General features: G+C 44.6%; 1 protein-coding gene and 1 long non-coding RNA gene across 2 annotated transcripts; one reads left to right on the top strand and one right to left on the bottom strand.

The window, feature by feature from the left end:
- Window positions 1-2,317: 2,317 nt before the first annotated feature.
- On the bottom strand, window positions 2,318-14,778 carry pou2af2 (POU class 2 homeobox associating factor 2). Its single transcript, XM_049725928.2, has 5 exons — window positions 14,572-14,778; window positions 12,023-12,123; window positions 8,734-8,773; window positions 5,528-5,823; window positions 2,318-2,952 (listed from the first exon to the last, which is right to left on the bottom strand). The coding sequence occupies exons 1-5, from the start codon at window positions 14,579-14,581 to the stop codon at window positions 2,533-2,535; spliced, it is 867 nt and encodes a 288-aa protein (XP_049581885.1). The 5' UTR covers window positions 14,582-14,778; the 3' UTR covers window positions 2,318-2,532.
- On the top strand, window positions 3,146-10,315 carry LOC137840442 (uncharacterized). Its single transcript, XR_011087089.1, has 3 exons — window positions 3,146-3,899; window positions 9,245-9,327; window positions 9,611-10,315. It is a non-coding gene; the product is annotated as an uncharacterized lncRNA (long non-coding RNA).
- Window positions 14,779-16,145: the final 1,367 nt, after the last annotated feature.

Below are 16,145 nucleotides of genomic sequence, written 5' to 3'. Positions count from 1 at the left end.
TCCACCATCCGGCGTCTCAGGAGGGGGAAGCAGTGCAACGTCAACACTGTTTACAGTGGGGATGGCGTGCTGCTGACCTCGACTCGGGACATCGTGAGTCGGTGGGGAGAATACTTCGAAGACCTCCTCAATTCCACCTACACGCCTTCTATTGAGGAAGCAGGGCCTGGAGACTCTGAGGCGGATTCTCCAATCTCTGGGGTTGAAGTCACCGAGGTAGTTAAAAAACTCCTCGGTGGCAAGGCCCCAGGGGTGGATGAGATCCACCCGGAGTTCTTAAAGGCTGTGGATGTTGTGGGGCTGTCATGGCTGACACGCCTCTACAACATTGCGTGGACATCGGGGACAGTGCCTCTGGATTGGCAGACTGGGGTGGTGGTTCCCCTCTTTAAGAAGGGGGACTGGAGGGTGTGTTCCAATTACAGGGGAATCACACTCCTCAGCCTCCCCGGTAAGGTCTATTCAGGGATGCTGGAGAGGAGGCTCCGTCGGGAGGTGGAACCTCAGATTCAGGCTGAGCAGTGTGGCTTTCGTCCTGACCGTGGAACAGTGGACCAGCTCTACACCCTCGGCAGGATCCTCGAGGGTGCATGGGAGTTCGCCCAACCAGTCCACATGTGTTTTGTGGACTTGGAGAAGGCGTTCGACCGTGTCCCTCGGGAGGTTCTGTGGAGGGTGCTTCGGGAGTACAACTGATAAGGCCGGTTCAGTCCCTGTATCACCGATGCCAGAGTCTGGTCCGCATTTCCGGCAGTAAGTCGGATTCGTTTCCAGTGAGGGTTGGACTCCGCCGAGGCTGCCCTTTGTCACTGATTCTGTTCATAATTTTTATGGACAGAATTTCTAGGCGCAGCCGAGGCGTTGAGGAGGTCCGGTTTGGGGACCTCAGCATCGCGTCTCTGCTTTTTGCAGATGACGTGGTGCTGTTGGCTTCTTCAGGCCGTGGTCTCCAGCTCTCGCTGGAACGGTTCGCAGCCGAGTGTGAAGCGGTCGGGATGAGGGTCAGCACCTCCAAATCCGAGTCCATGGTCCTCGATCGGAAAAGGGTGGAATGCCCTCTCCGGATCGGGGATGAGATCCTGCCCCAAGTGGAGGAGTTCAAGTAGCTTGGAGTCTTGTTCACGAGTGAGGGGAGGATGGAGCGCGAGATCGACAGGCGGATCGGTGCAGCGTCGGCAATAATGCGGACCCTGTACCGGTCCGTTGTGGTAAAGAGAGAGCTGAGCCAAAAGGCAAAGCTCTCAATTTACCGGTCGATTTACGCTCCTACCCTCACCTATGGTCACGAGCTATGGGTCGTGACCGAAAGAACGAAATCCCGGATACAAGCGGCCGAAATGAGTTTTCTCCGCAGGATGTCCGGGCTCTCCCTTAGAGGTAGGGTGAGAAGCTCGGTCATCCGGGAGAGACTCGGAGTAGAGTCGCTACTCCTCTACGTTGAGAGGAGCCAGATGAGGTGGCTCGGGCATCTTATCAGGATGCCTCCTGGACGCCTCCCCGGGGAGGTGTTCTGGGCATGTTCCACCGGTAGGAGACCCCGGGGACGACCCAGGACGCGCTGGAGAGACTATGTCTCTCAGCTGGCCTGGGAACGCCTTGGGATCCCCCGGTATGAGCTGGATGAAGTGGCTGGGGACAGGGAAGTCTGGGAGTCCCTCCTAAAGCTGCTGCCCCCGCAACCCTACCCCGGATAAGCGGAAGAAGATGGATGGATGGAGATATATACTGACTTGTATTGAACTACTGAACATGTCGAATATCTTTGTAGTTTTATGATCATATTCTGTACATAGATGTGCATCACACAAAATTTTATATAATTCATGGTCCCAACTAACCCCCAAACATGCGTTTTCATATTCTGTGACATCAATCGTTATCAAAGAAAAACTTCTCAGACAGGAATATGTAGAAAGTTAATAGAAAAAAAAGTCACTGATCTTCAGTGATTAAAGTTGCAACAGCATGAGGGCTCTTGCTCTGGAAAAGCAAATGGCGATGTTGGACAGTTGCGAGAGATATTGTCCAAAACTGGAGGGCCTCTTCAATTCAGAACATTTGATTGGTTGACTCATGCGATGAGAATGCCAGTATAACTATTATCTTGTTTCAAGTAGCAACGAATTCTGTAGCAGGATATTTCATTTATTTACTGTCAAGAATCCTATTTCATTTATATACTCAATGCATGAATGAATGAATGAATGGACAAGATTACCTTTAATTTAAAATGAGTATCCCCTGTAGGACCCTTAAGATTTTTAATTTTTAATCTTGTTGAATATTCTCCACAACAAATACGTTATTCCTTGGACAATTTAAATGTTGAAGAATTATTGTTTATTTGCAATCTCTACAGATTAAGTGAGCCATGTTGTTTGTAGTAGTTTTACTTTGTGGAGTTTTGAATTCCTCGCGGTGGTGTTTGATCACATCCAACCAAGATAAGGTCCATCCACTCCTCCCCGATCTGTGTCACAGACCGTTTCTCCTTAAAAAAAACAACCTCAAACTCAGACATATGGAAGCCAGTCAGTAGGCCTTCCTGAGCTCATAGGGTGACCAGGAGCTCACGCCGTCATCCTTATCCCAGGATGTGTGAGCTTCCAAATTGAGAGGGAGACTAGTATGGCTGTCTGCTGGCTCCTCTGTGACAATCTTGGATGCCAAGTCGCTGTTCATGTAGGGGGGACAGGGGAAGGAGGAGGTCGGAGCTGAGTAGGGGTTGCTGGAGGATAACAGGTGGTAGTGCACATCCTCAAGGGCGTGTAGAGTGTAGGACTGGCTGCTGGAACCAGGGGCCACGGATGAGCCTTGGCTCGGCTGGGAGGGGCTCCCTTGGGATTCTGGGCTGGGCATGGAAGGTGGGATGCTGACTGACGCCAAGTTGTCTGGACAGAGAGCGTCTACCTGAGGAACTGGCTCTGGAATCGACTGCTCCCACGAGTCTCTCTGAGGGTGAGAGAACAAGATTAAGGTCAATATTTCCCCTCAAGGTGCGCTGGTGGGTCCACATCGGCACGGGAGTCACTTTTGGCTCGTTCTGTAGGGATAAGTGATTCAGGAAATGGATACGTATATGGATTCTCACAGTGTCGTACAAGCAGCACTAGTGGCATGCAGGCTCCCTCTATCTCGTGGTGAAAAAAATAATCACTAATTGTTCAAAAGATGCATATTAAAGTCGCTTCAATTTGATTTATTTATTTTAGAATCCCAACCATTACATTTCTTAAGTAAGTTAAGTTATAAGTGTCTTTAATGTACAATAAGAACGCTGACTGAGCTTCTGTGGCTCAACAACACTCCGTTTACCCAGAATGAACGTCTAAATGGCCGTTACGACCACCTCCGCCAAACAATACAGTTAGCTCTGCCCCACTGACTGTCACGTTCCTGCGTCACCGGACTCCCAGCCAAGCCCCAATCAAGGAATTGCCAGCACCTGCTACAGCTCGTTAGGTTCACTACTTAACCTCTGTGCATTCTGTCAGTGGTTGTCAGTTCGTCCCCTTACCCTGCCCGTGACGCAACTGCCTTTTTGTCCCCTGAACGATCTCTGTTGCCAACTGCTTCCGTAAACAGACCGACCACACCTGGTCGCCGCCTGACCTGACTACTTGCTCGTCCTTTCACCACGCTCCTGATCGCCGCCTGTCTCGACAACCTGCCTGCCTCCGACTACGACTACGCGCTGTGCTCTGCTGCTCAGCCACGCCAGACCGCAAGTCCAGCGCTCCACTTCCCCTTTCCCCCTTTTCAATAAAGGATCGTGCGCACTTGGTCGTCCTGTCTCTGTTCCGTGACAACTGAGGGGTGAGAGTTTGTAATTCCAATGGTCTACCGCATCGACTTGCAGTCAGGACAACTCGTGCAATGGAAGACGAAAGAAAAAAAAGGTAGTGGTTGCAGTTTGATGATGCATACCCCAGTTCTTGTTTTTTAATATTTTGTTATTCAACTAGTTCTGGTGTGATCGTGCATGAACCAACAACAGTAATGAATGAATGACTGAATGACTGAACGAATGAACGGATGAATGAACGAACGAACGAACGAACGAACGAACGAACGAACGAACGAATGAATGAATGAATGAATGAATGAATGAATGAATTGGACTGACTGACTGACTGAACAAAACAGCGCATCTGGGCTTGTATTTTTCTGCAAATATCACGTGACTATTTTCCAAGTGTCCAACATGACAGTACATATTCATCTTTCTGAAACCTCTCATGGGGTAATGAATATATTAGAAACATCCAGTAAGAGACTTCCGTTACAATGCTCTCATTGGTTATAATGGATTTCACTTCACACAGCATTGTGGTGCAAGCACAATGTCATCATAAACGACTTCTAGCATTCCCACAGATGACTAAGTGTATTGCAATTGGTACACATGTAGTCACTGAGGCAGGAATTTTGTGATTCGCTGTTTGTCCCCCTTCAAGGATCATTGGCATTCGTTTATCCAACTATCTCGTAACAATGAATGCAAATCAAATTAAAAGAAGCACATATGTAGATTTAGATCAAGATTTATACTATATTTACATGAATAATCAATATATAGATGCACACAGACACATTATAGCTGCAATGTGTTTGTTAATAATAAACAAATACATTTATACTAATTACAATAACATGAGGAGGTTGAGCACAAAAGTGCAGATGAAAATCTTGGCGCTGCTGTCCACCATGGCGGAATGCAGACTTTGGCTTGGGGCTTTTACTTTCATAGCACTTTTCCACTTACAAGGCACTCAAAGCACTTCATACTAACATGTCTTCTACTTACTGATGACACAGCATCAGGAGCAACTGGGGCGGCGGATATTTCGACAGGGGCTGGGAGACGAATCCACATGCTCTGGGTTATGAGACGACCACTCTTACTACTTATCTTTGCCCTTTCTCTATTGAGAGTTTTTTTTTAATTCCCATGGAGATAATATGACTTTTTTTGGTGAAGGAATCTTTAGAACCATTTTTTTTTAAATGAACTGATTCAGTACACTTAAACGAAACAGGCATATCACCCACGGTCCTCCCTCTGGCTACATTCATACTGCAAGGCTTGATGCCCAATTCAGATGCTTTACTAAATTTGATCTTTTCACATACTCGTTCACATTAACCCAATGTGACTTCTAACGTGAACGCAACTCATCCGTGAGGTGACACCTACTATGTGCATAAAGCACGACTTTAAGTGAATCGGGTTTGTTGAATTGTTAGTGACACTTGTTTGATTATTTAGATTTACAGATTTGTACACGCACACAACATATCACATACGTACGACCACATGCACACCTAAACGGAGCCAGGACAATGGAAAGAAAGCGGTACATTGACCAAAGTCAACAAACTCGAACAAATATTTTATGTCTGTGAGAGCGCTTTGGTATATGTCCTTCAATTTGAATGTGGATCATGTCTTAACTGTGCGGAAAGGAAATTAAGGCTACAACAGGAGTAATAAGCCACACACAAATGCACACGCAAAGATTCCTACCATATATACATGTGATGACTCTCCACTGAAGGGTGGCAAAAGCGAAGATAGGGCCGAAGAAGGGAGAAAAGATCCCCCAGAGCCGGAGAAGGTGGTGGTGGTGTTGCGGTATTCACTGAAAGTGTCAGGATAGTAGGTGTCAATGAGAGAGAAGCTTGAGGTCTCACAGCCCAGTGGTCTGCCTCCAAAAGTAGACGGGTACACATCAGGTGAAAACTGCTTGGTAGATGGACTGATGTCCGAATCTGATATACAAGGCCGCCTCATGCTGTAGTAGCTGGGTAACATATGAGATCCTGTAGGGAAGAGGCGAAGTGGTTAGTAAAACAATCCAATCAACCAGACTGTTATTAACGGAGTCCACTCTGTAAATATGATGATCCGTCCGTCCGTCCGTCCGTCCGTCCGTCCGTCCGTCCGTCCGTCCATCCATCCATCCATCCATCCATCCATCTTCTCCCGCTTATCCGGGGTCGGGTCGCGGGGGCAGCAGCTTTAGGAGGGACTCCCAGACTTCCCTCTCCACAGCCACTTCATCCAGCTCATCCCGGGGGATCCCAAGGCGTTCCCAGGCCAGCTGAGAGACATAGTCTCTCCAGCGCGTCCTGGGTCGTCCCCGGGGTCTCCTACCGGTGGGACATGCCCGGAAAACCTCCCCAGGGAGGCGTCCAGGAGGCATTCTGATAAGATGCCCGAGCCACCTCATCTGGCTCCTCTCAACGTGGAGGAGTAGCGACTCTACTCCGAGTCTCTCCCGGATGACCGAGCTTCTCACCCTATCTCTAAGGGAGAGCCCGGACATCCTGCGGAGAAAACTCATTTCGGCCGCTTGTATCCGGGATCTCGTTCTTTCGGTCACGACCCATAGCTCGTGACCATAGGTGAGGGTAGGAGCGTAAATCGACCGGTAAATTGAGAGCTTTTCCTTTTGGCTTAGCTCTCTCTTTACCACAACGGACCGGTACAGGGTCCGCATTACTGCCGACGCTGCACCGATCCGCCTGTCGATCTCGCGCTCCATCCTCCCCTCACTCGTGAACAAGACTCCAAGATACTTGAACTCCTCCACTTGGGGCAGGATCTCATCCCCGATCCGGAGAGGGCATTCCACCCTTTTCCGATCGAGGACCATGGACTCGGATTTGGAGGTGCTGACCCTCAGCCCAACCGCTTCACACTCGGCTGCGAACTGTTCCAGCGAGAGCAGGAGATCACGGCCTGAAGAAGCCAACAGCACCACGTCATCTGCAAAAAGCAGAGACGCGATGCTGCGGTCCCCAAACCGGACTCCCTCAACGCCTCGGCTGCGCCTAGAAATTCTGTCCATAAAAATTATGAACAGAATTGGTGACAAAGGGCAGCCTTGGCGGAGTCCAACCCTCACTGGGAATGAATCCGACTTACTGCCGGAAATGCGGACCAGACTCTGGCATCGGTGATACAGGGACCGAACCGCCCTTATCAGTTGGCTCGGCACCCCGTACTCCCGAAGCACCCTCCACAGAACCTCCCGAGGGACACGGTCGAACGCCTTCTCCAAGTCCACAAAACACATGTGGACTGGTTGGGCAAACTCCCATGCACCCTCGAGAATCCTGCCGAGGGTGTAGAGCTGGTCCACTATTCCACAGCCAGGACGAAAGCCACACTGCTCCTCTTGAATCCGAGGTTCGACCTCCCGACGGACCCTCCTCTCCAGCACCCCTGAATAGACCTTACCGGGGAGGCTGAGGAGTGTGATTCCCCTGTAATTGGAACACACCCTCCGGTCCCCCTTCTTACAGAGGGGGACCACCACCCCAGTCTGCCAATCCAGAGGCACTGACCCCGATGTCCACGCAATGTTGTAGAGGCGTGTCAGCCATGACAGCCCCACAACATCCACAGCCTTTAAGAACTCCGGGCGGATCTCATCCACCGGCCTTGCCACCGAGGAGTTTTTTAACTACCTCAGTGACTTCGACCCCAGAGATTGGAGAATCCGCCTCAGAGTCTCCAGGCCCTGCTTCCTCCATGGAAGGCGTGTAGGTGGAATTGAGGAGGTCTTTGAAGTATTCTCCCCACTGAATCACGACATCCCGAGTCGAGGTCAGCAGCACGCCATCCCCACTGTAAACAGTGTTGACACTGCTTCCCCCTCCTGAGACGCCGGATGGTGGACCAGAATTTCCTCGAAGCCGTCCGGAAGTCATTCTCCATGGCCTCGCCAAACTCCACCCACGCCCGGGTTTTTGCCTCAGCAACCGCCGAAGCCGCGTTCCGCTTGGCCATCCGGTACCTGTCAGCTGCCTCCGGAGTCCCGCAGGCCAAAACGGCCCGATAGGACTCCTTCTTCAGGTTGACGGCATCCCTTACCGCCGGTGTCCACCAGCGGGTTCGAGGATTGCCGCCACGACAGGCACCAACGACCTTACGGCCACAGCTTCGGTCGGCCGCCTCAACAATGGAGGCACGGAACATGGTCCACTCAGACTCAATGTCCCCCGCCTCCCCTGGGACGTGGGAAAAGCTCTGCCAGAGGTGGCCTGGCTCCAGAGGGGGGCCCCGGTGACCCGCGTCCGGGCGAGGGAAAACGAAGTCCATTTATTTTACTCATCATAAGGGCTTCTGTGAGCCGTGCTTTGTCTGGCCCCTCACTTCGGACCCGTTTGCCATGGGTGACCCTACCAGGGGCATGAAGCCCCCGACAACATGGCTCCTAGGATCATAGGGACACGCAAACCCCTCCACCACGATAAGGTGACGACTCACAGATGGGGAATATGATGATACTCTACTGCTACTAATTTGCAATACATACTAATTTAGCAATATGTTTGCCATTGTAGTTTTTAATAGTGTACTTGTAGAACTACATTTCTCGTTTTACACAAGTGTTTCTATTTTTTTCCATCCATCCATTTTCTCTACCACTTGTTCTTATTAGGGCTTCAAGTGAGATGGAGCCTATCATGGATGTTGATAAAAAGTCAGGGCATCCTGGACTGGCCACCAGCTAATTGTGTTATATTACTGTTCTAGTCATTTAGCTTAATGAGAAATGTCGCATTAGAAATCAATCAGAATGGCACAGTAATGCAACTATAATGATAATAACGAACAACATGATTCTTGTAATCTTAATATTTCGAAAAGTTTGTAAAGTAAACAATCCTTTTAAACATTAATTCATTCAAGTCGTATTTTTCTCAGAGTGGATAACTCACCTGACATTTGAATGAAAGAAGGTGGAGTTGTTGAACCACTCTGTTAAGGAAAAAAATGATACATGAATGACACTAAAATGCATTTTTTGTTTTTACTTTTGAAAGCAAATAATGTGCCAGGTATTTTTTGTACCAGGTAAATAACTCAGTTGAAATGAACACACACAGAATGACAATCAAGGTCCACAAATAGCTTTAAGACAATCAAGAGAAATGAAAGAATATGAGTTATTGTCGCAGCAGAGTGTGTATCATTTCCTCTGTTGGAATCTGAAAACGTTCTAAATTTGATTGCTCAATATGCAAAATTGAGCTAGTCAATAAGCAAAAAGGAATTAAATTTTATTTGAATAAGGCAATAAGAAATAGGGAAAAAGTACAGTAGGTGACTGAAAACTGCTCCTCAAATCTCAAGCTGGATCTAATATGCCACTACATTTGTCACATTTTACGGTCATTTGTTACATTCATACATTTGCTCAATATTTGTTTGTTTGTTTGTTTTATTTAGGATCCCCATTAGCTACGCCAATGCCAGCGCTACTCTTCTTGGGGTCCTTGAAAATAGAAATATGAAAACTGTATTGAAATAAGGTAAGGAATTCAATTGACAAGTTTTGACGAATCCCGTTTAGTCGTTTAAATTTGAGTTTTGATTGTAATAGTTATTATATCAAATATCTAGGCCTTTTAAGACCTGAAAGACTGAGTTTAGCAGCATGTAGGGCGAAAGACAAGAGATAAGCTCTCCTGTTTGCATACTGCCAACATGAAAGAGTCGATAATATTAAGCACATGTAGGCTGTGAGGCAAGCAAATTTTGAGGACAGAATTTGAATGTGATTTGCCAATACTAAGACTTCCTCTTATGCCCCAGGTACGGCTCAGTGCATCTCTGAAGGCTGTGTATGGAAATCAGCATGTTTAAGTTCAGACGGCGTGAGTGGCTGTCTGGTTACATGGCATCCTTTCTTTGGAAAACACAACTAATGCAAACAATGCTATCTTAAAAAGCAGAGATTTATGATGGCAGGATTCCCATGTCTTATTTAGTCATTGATAATTGAGTTAATAATTCTATTAATAATTTAGTTCTTAATCATTTTATATTGCATCATTAATTTGTGATTGTTTGCTATTATGGTGTATTTTGGAAGACAACATGCGTGAAATTATCAACAATACTCTGTCCCCTTTCCAAACAGTAGACAATTCACTGTGTGGTCAGTAGTTTGTGCTGCACTCTCGATAGACTTCTATTCTCAAGAATAAGGGATGGCATAAATGGACATAAAGGCATTGATGGATGGCTTTAGCAGCCCTCTGTGCGTCACCTTTTGTAAACATAAAAGTAAACAGTGTAATGAAAAGCCACTGAACTGTAGACAAAATACCATCACAAACGAACACACGCATATGTTGGCTTGCTCTTTGGCCGTAGTATAAAAGCATGCAATATATTAAAACGCCCTAACCACCTTTTAAAGGTCCTAGTACAGTAAATGCCTAGGACCACCTGTAGTAGTTAGAGAATGAAAGATGAGATTGTTAAAACCTACAATAAACAGAGCACTATGTTGGCTACATGCATGATAAACTGTACAAGCAAGCAAAAATCATCGGCTGTAGTGTACTAAATATTGATTGAAAAGCCAAGACTTTCATGGTGATAGTGTAATATTATCACAATAACACTGATCAGTTACCATCTTGTACAAACTCGTCAGTACACTAATATCTATCCATCCATTTTCTATATAGCTTGTCGCAGGCGTAATGGAGCCTATCCCAGTAGTTATCAGGCAGTAGACAGAGGGTACCCTGAACCAGTTGCCAGCCAATCACAGGGCACACAGAGATGAACAATCATCCGCACTCGCACTCAATGGGCAATTTGGAGTTCTCAATCGGCCTTCCAAGGGACGTGGGAGGAAACTGGAGTGCCGGGAGAAAATCCACACGGGCATAGGGAGAACATGCAAACTCCACACAGGGAGGGCCGGAGGTGGAATCGAACCCACACCCTCCTAACTGTGAAGCAGACGTGCTAACCAGTGCGCCACCAGGCCACCTCAGTGCACTAATATGATTAGACAATATTTTATTTTTAAGTTATGTCACACACAATGGCGTGATGATTCAAAAAGTAAAAAAGTATATATAATTTCTTTTTTGTGGGGGAGATAAAAAAAAAAAAAAAAAAACATTTCATATACTGAACATTTTTTAAAATTGTTTGGCAAGGTTGTCAATCACCTTTCAGATGAATATTAGTTCAATTTCAATGTAAGTGTGCTTTATTCATTTGCCCTCTGAGATACAGCGAATTGTTTGTGTGTCATATCCATCCAACCATTTCCCACTGCTTTTACTGTTTAGGGTCCCGGGTGGGCTGGAGCCATTTACAGTCAACATTGAGCGATAGGTGGGATACAATTTGGAGCGGCAACTATTCACACTTACTACATCCATAGCTTCAGTATATGCAATTAACAGTCTTTGGTTAACCTATAAAAAAATCCTTTTTAATGTGAGAGAAAGTGAAACACCCTCAATACAACTCAAGAACTGGACTCAGAACTGTGAGGCAGGGGTCCAAGCCACATGCCAAACCTTGTTTGCCGTTCCCTAATTCATATACGTAAATAAAAGGCATATTCATTTTGTGATTGTCTGACTTCAACATAAAAGCAAACACTGTCCTGCACCAACATTGTCTTGCTTGTGCATGTCCATGTCTAAAGCTACGCCTGACTGCCAGTGAGAATGTGTGTTGTTGAGGCAACAATAGAGAGCTTGTCTGTGGCCTGTGCAAGGCCACAGACAATGCAGGCCTGCAGGTGTGTATGGCTCTAACTTTGCATAGACAGCCTCCTTCACAAGCTTTTCGCTCTCTCTCTATGACATCCGTCCACCAGTTCCCTCCTCCACCTGACAGAAGGTGGAGGAGGAAAGCATGGCCATCACCATTGCTAGCATTGTATGAGTGCTCTTTTGTTATCCTCTCAGCACCATGCTTAGCTATTTACAGATTGGCTTTGCAAGGGCATGACAGTTTTTCTAAGCAAAGAAAGCTGGTGGCGGGGTGGGGGGTTTACAAGATAGACAATGGATTAACCATGGATGGGTTCGTGCACATAAGTAGTTTGAACATCAACAGAAGGGGAGCTTTTTAAAGAGCCACCAGCAGACTGTCAACTGTGGTTGTGAAGTTTGGTCAGGAAGAAAAAAAGGTGGGGAGAGACGGGAAGGGACGAAAGCAAAGTGCTTTTTAAAATGTTGTACTTACACTGTATTTTGGGCCATGTGTCTGTCGGGATCGTTTCTCTGCCAACAGGTCTTTGACTGTGTGCTTGACTCGGACGCCCTGGTACACTCTTTTTGAATATTCTGTAAGGTAATAAAATAGTGTGATTACACATGGTCCAAATGCAAAAGTGGTTTTGACGTCTCTGATATTGCACTTTCATACACAGTCATGATTATTGCTACAAATGTGTTGATTTGAATGTCTCATAGTTTTAGCTGTGGAAGGGAATAAGGCCATATTGCACCAAGCAAGTTTAAGTACATTGAATCATTTTGTTGCATCAAAGTTTAAATCTAGTTTGAAAATTAAATTTAAACCTCTCTACAAATTTCTGTTTATTTTTTATTCTTGTTGCACCAGAACTTTAAACTCCAATTTCAACTCTGATCAAGAATTTCTACACAAACAGTTAGGATGGTTTAACTTTAATTGCATTTTTTGGTGTATGAAGCGAAAACAATGGAATTGATGGACAGGCATAAGCCACTTGAAATTGGTTTTAAAAAACTAGTGAGATGCTGGTTTGTCAAGGAAACAGTTTTGGAGCTGAACTTGAAGACTGGATCAACTGTAGTACATGACAGTGACAGAAATGTCATTGTACCACCAATGCTACAACTGCGGTGATTGTTTTTAAATTTTCCAGCATCTTGTTTCTCGATCTGTTATAACTGTCATGCAGTTGTTGCCACACAGTATTTTCTTTTTTCGCCCAGCTGTTGTCCGTTTTCTTGTCTTTTATTTTCTTTGCTCTATTCGGTCAACAAGTTGTTGTCAAAGAAGGGAAGGTTTAGCTTCTCTGTCGAGCCATTCTGGCAGCCAATCACGTTAACAAGAAACATTAGGAAACTAGCTAGCAACAATAGCCCATATCCTAAATGTCCATGCTCACATCTCATGGAGTGGTGAAGGTCAAACGCCACTCCCTCATCAGGGCTCTCAAAATTTCATGGCGACAAGAAAAAGTGTCAAACCCTCAGTGTCTGGATACAAATGTCTTTGCAACATCGAATGAACTTTGAGGAAAAAACAACTTTCGCTACATTATTTCGCTACACTCGCGAATCAAATGCCAGCCGCTCTGAGATATGGGCTGTAATGTTTAATAATAATAAATACAATAATGATAAAAATAATTTTAAATAAAACATTTACCCCTTGGGGCTTGACAGTAGTATATTTAATTGCATAATTAAGTCCATCCATCCATTTTCCGAACTGCCTATCCTCACGAGGGTAACGGGTGTGATGGAACCTCTCTCAGCTGACTTTGAGCAGTAGGTGGGGGACACAGAGAACTTGTCGCCAGCCAATATGTCACACATATAGATGAGAAACCATTCACACTTGAAAACACACTCACAACCACCTACGGACAATTTGGAGTGGTAAATCAGTTTTTAGAATACGGAAAAAAACGGGGCACCAGGTGAAAATCCACGCAGGCACGGGGGATAACATGCACACTCCACACAGGAAGGCTGGAATCTGAATCAAACCATGCACCTCTGAACTGTGAGGCGGACGTGCTAACTAGTACGCCACCATGCCGCCCTGCTTAATTAAGTTTTTAATTTAATTACAATGCCTACAATAATCCCAATACATTTGGTTGAACTCAGATTAAATTGGGAGAAATTTCAAAAAACTTGATTTTAAATTTTAAATGTTGCCACAGAAATCTGGTTAACTTTAAGAACCTAACTCATTTTAAGTTTAGTTTTACTAACCTCTGATAAGAGCTGATCATAGATTCAATTTAACCTCGTTGGTGAAACTCATCCTAACTCTTTGAGAATCATGTATAAATGTCTTGGAAACTGGTCAGTGCAAATGGCGCGCGGGTATGACAACTGATTTTTGCATGGCATTACATTTAATTAAAACTTCAATTTGATAAAGATTACACACATTGTTGGAGCTTGAATATTAAATATGGAGTAGACGATGGTACCTATTCGTACTGTTTTCAATGACAGAAAGATTTTAATGACATTAGTAATTCATTAGATCTAACATTGTGCACAATATTTTGGAAAAGCCCCACATATGGAGTTTTAATGGAGAAAATATCATTCGGATTATTTGAAAAAAAATTCATACATGAAGGACATAATTTTTTACTATACGTATATTAGATTATTACAAAACCTATAACCAATACAAAATGATAGAAATAACACGAATTATTCAGACCTGAATATTTAGAAAAGTTTAAAAAGCACATTTCATCAAAGAAAAGGACAACAAATCACATACATATGCACAATATTTTGGAAAAGCCCCACGTATGGAGTTTTAATGGAGAAAATATAATTCAGATTCTTTTTTTAAAAAAATGCATACATGAAGGACATAATTTTTTACTATACGTATATTAGATTATTACAAAACCTATAACCAATACAAAATGATAGAAATAACACGAATTATTCAGACCTGAATATTTAGAAAAGTTTAAAAAGTACATTTAATCAAAGAAAAGGAAAACAAATCACATACATATAATAGAAGTAGAAGTTGCTTACCAGTGTCCATGATGTTGTTGTTCAGTCTGACACACACGTACACACAGGTAGCCCTCTCTATTATTCTGCTGTATTTGTCTACGGTAACTGAATACCAACGTTGAGCACCATCGTGAGTGGTGTGCCTCCGTGAGAGCTTTAATCACGTCGTCAGGAGGGCAGGGACGCATGGAACATGCCACCATACTTCATCACTGCAGATGTGAAGTGTGAGCTTTTTAAAACCTATTTGTTTAAATGCAAATATTTGGTAAGGACGTTTTATGGATTATTTGCATCTACATTCAAGAATCTGCGTTACAAACATTGTGTACATGGCAGTGAGGTCGGCATTTGACCATACGTTCTGTAAATGACTGCCGTGGCTCAGGCAGTAGAACGGGATGTTCAGAAACCATAGGGTCGGCGGTTTGAGCCCATTTCTGTCTGAACCACGTGTCATTGTGTCCTTGGGCAAGACACTTCACAAACCTTGCCAACTGATGAAAAATAGCCCACAGGCTAATTCGGTGCATCGACAGAAATGTTCATTGATGTACACTGTCCCTGTCAAATAAACAAACAAGTAAAAAAAAATACATGAACCATGTCACACAGATTTTAACGCTCTTTTATGGCCATGTCACATAGGATTGGGCTGAGAGGTGCAAGAAAGAAAATATGGAAAAAGGTTCAGCACACAAAATACACATTTATACAACAGACATGCTTAAGATTTGAATCTCAAGACAAACCAAACCAAAGCTCCAGAAAGAAGACAGACCTAAAGCCATCAAGTGTTGATTTGGAAGCAATAATTATCTATATCTATCTCTCGGTCGATCGATCAATCGACGGATGGATGGATAGCCGGATGGACTGACTGACTGACTGACTGAGTGACAGACAGACAGACAGACAGACAGACAGACAGACAGACAGACAGACAGACAGATGGACAAACAGATGGACAGACAGACAGACAGACAGACAGGGAGAGAGAGAGAGAGAGCGAGAGAGAGAGAGAGAGAGAGAGAGAGAGAGAGAGAGAGAGAGAGAGAGAGAGAGAGAGCGTGCTAAGCAGTGTTTGTAATTATGGTCTTGCAAACTTTGTAACTGAGAAATTGTGTGACAAGAATCGCTATTAAATTTTAACCATTTAGAAAAGAACTAACTTTATGATCATTATTGAGTTTGTGTAAAACTGTTGCCAGCTACAGTACAGGGTTGGCTTCTTTACAAAAAAGCTTGTAGACCAGCGAGAATCTTTTAGACTTTAGAGATAAGTTAGCAGTTCCGTTACGTACAAGTTGCTTTTCTGTACAACAATCTATAGGACAACCCTGACTCACAACAATACCTGAGGCAGGGGGACTCCACTGCTCTGCTCTCTCTACTGGCTGCTGCTGATTCTCAGCATGAGCCTAAAATATGTTGGGCTTTTCCAGTTAGTCTTGCCTTTGGGTCTTTACGTTATGGAACTACATTTCAACGATATTTAGCGCCTTTTTTTTTTTTTTATTGGCCAATAAATCTATACGTTCCCATTCTGATGAAGATAAAAAACTAAAGTTTGGGGTCACTTTGAAATGTCC

This window comes from Syngnathus scovelli, chromosome 7 (genome assembly GCF_024217435.2).
Source record: "Syngnathus scovelli strain Florida chromosome 7, RoL_Ssco_1.2, whole genome shotgun sequence".
Classification (NCBI taxonomy): Eukaryota; Metazoa; Chordata; class Actinopteri; order Syngnathiformes; family Syngnathidae; genus Syngnathus; species Syngnathus scovelli.
The sequence above is the reverse complement of the archived record's forward strand: the minus strand, read 5'-3'. Positions and strand labels throughout refer to the sequence as shown.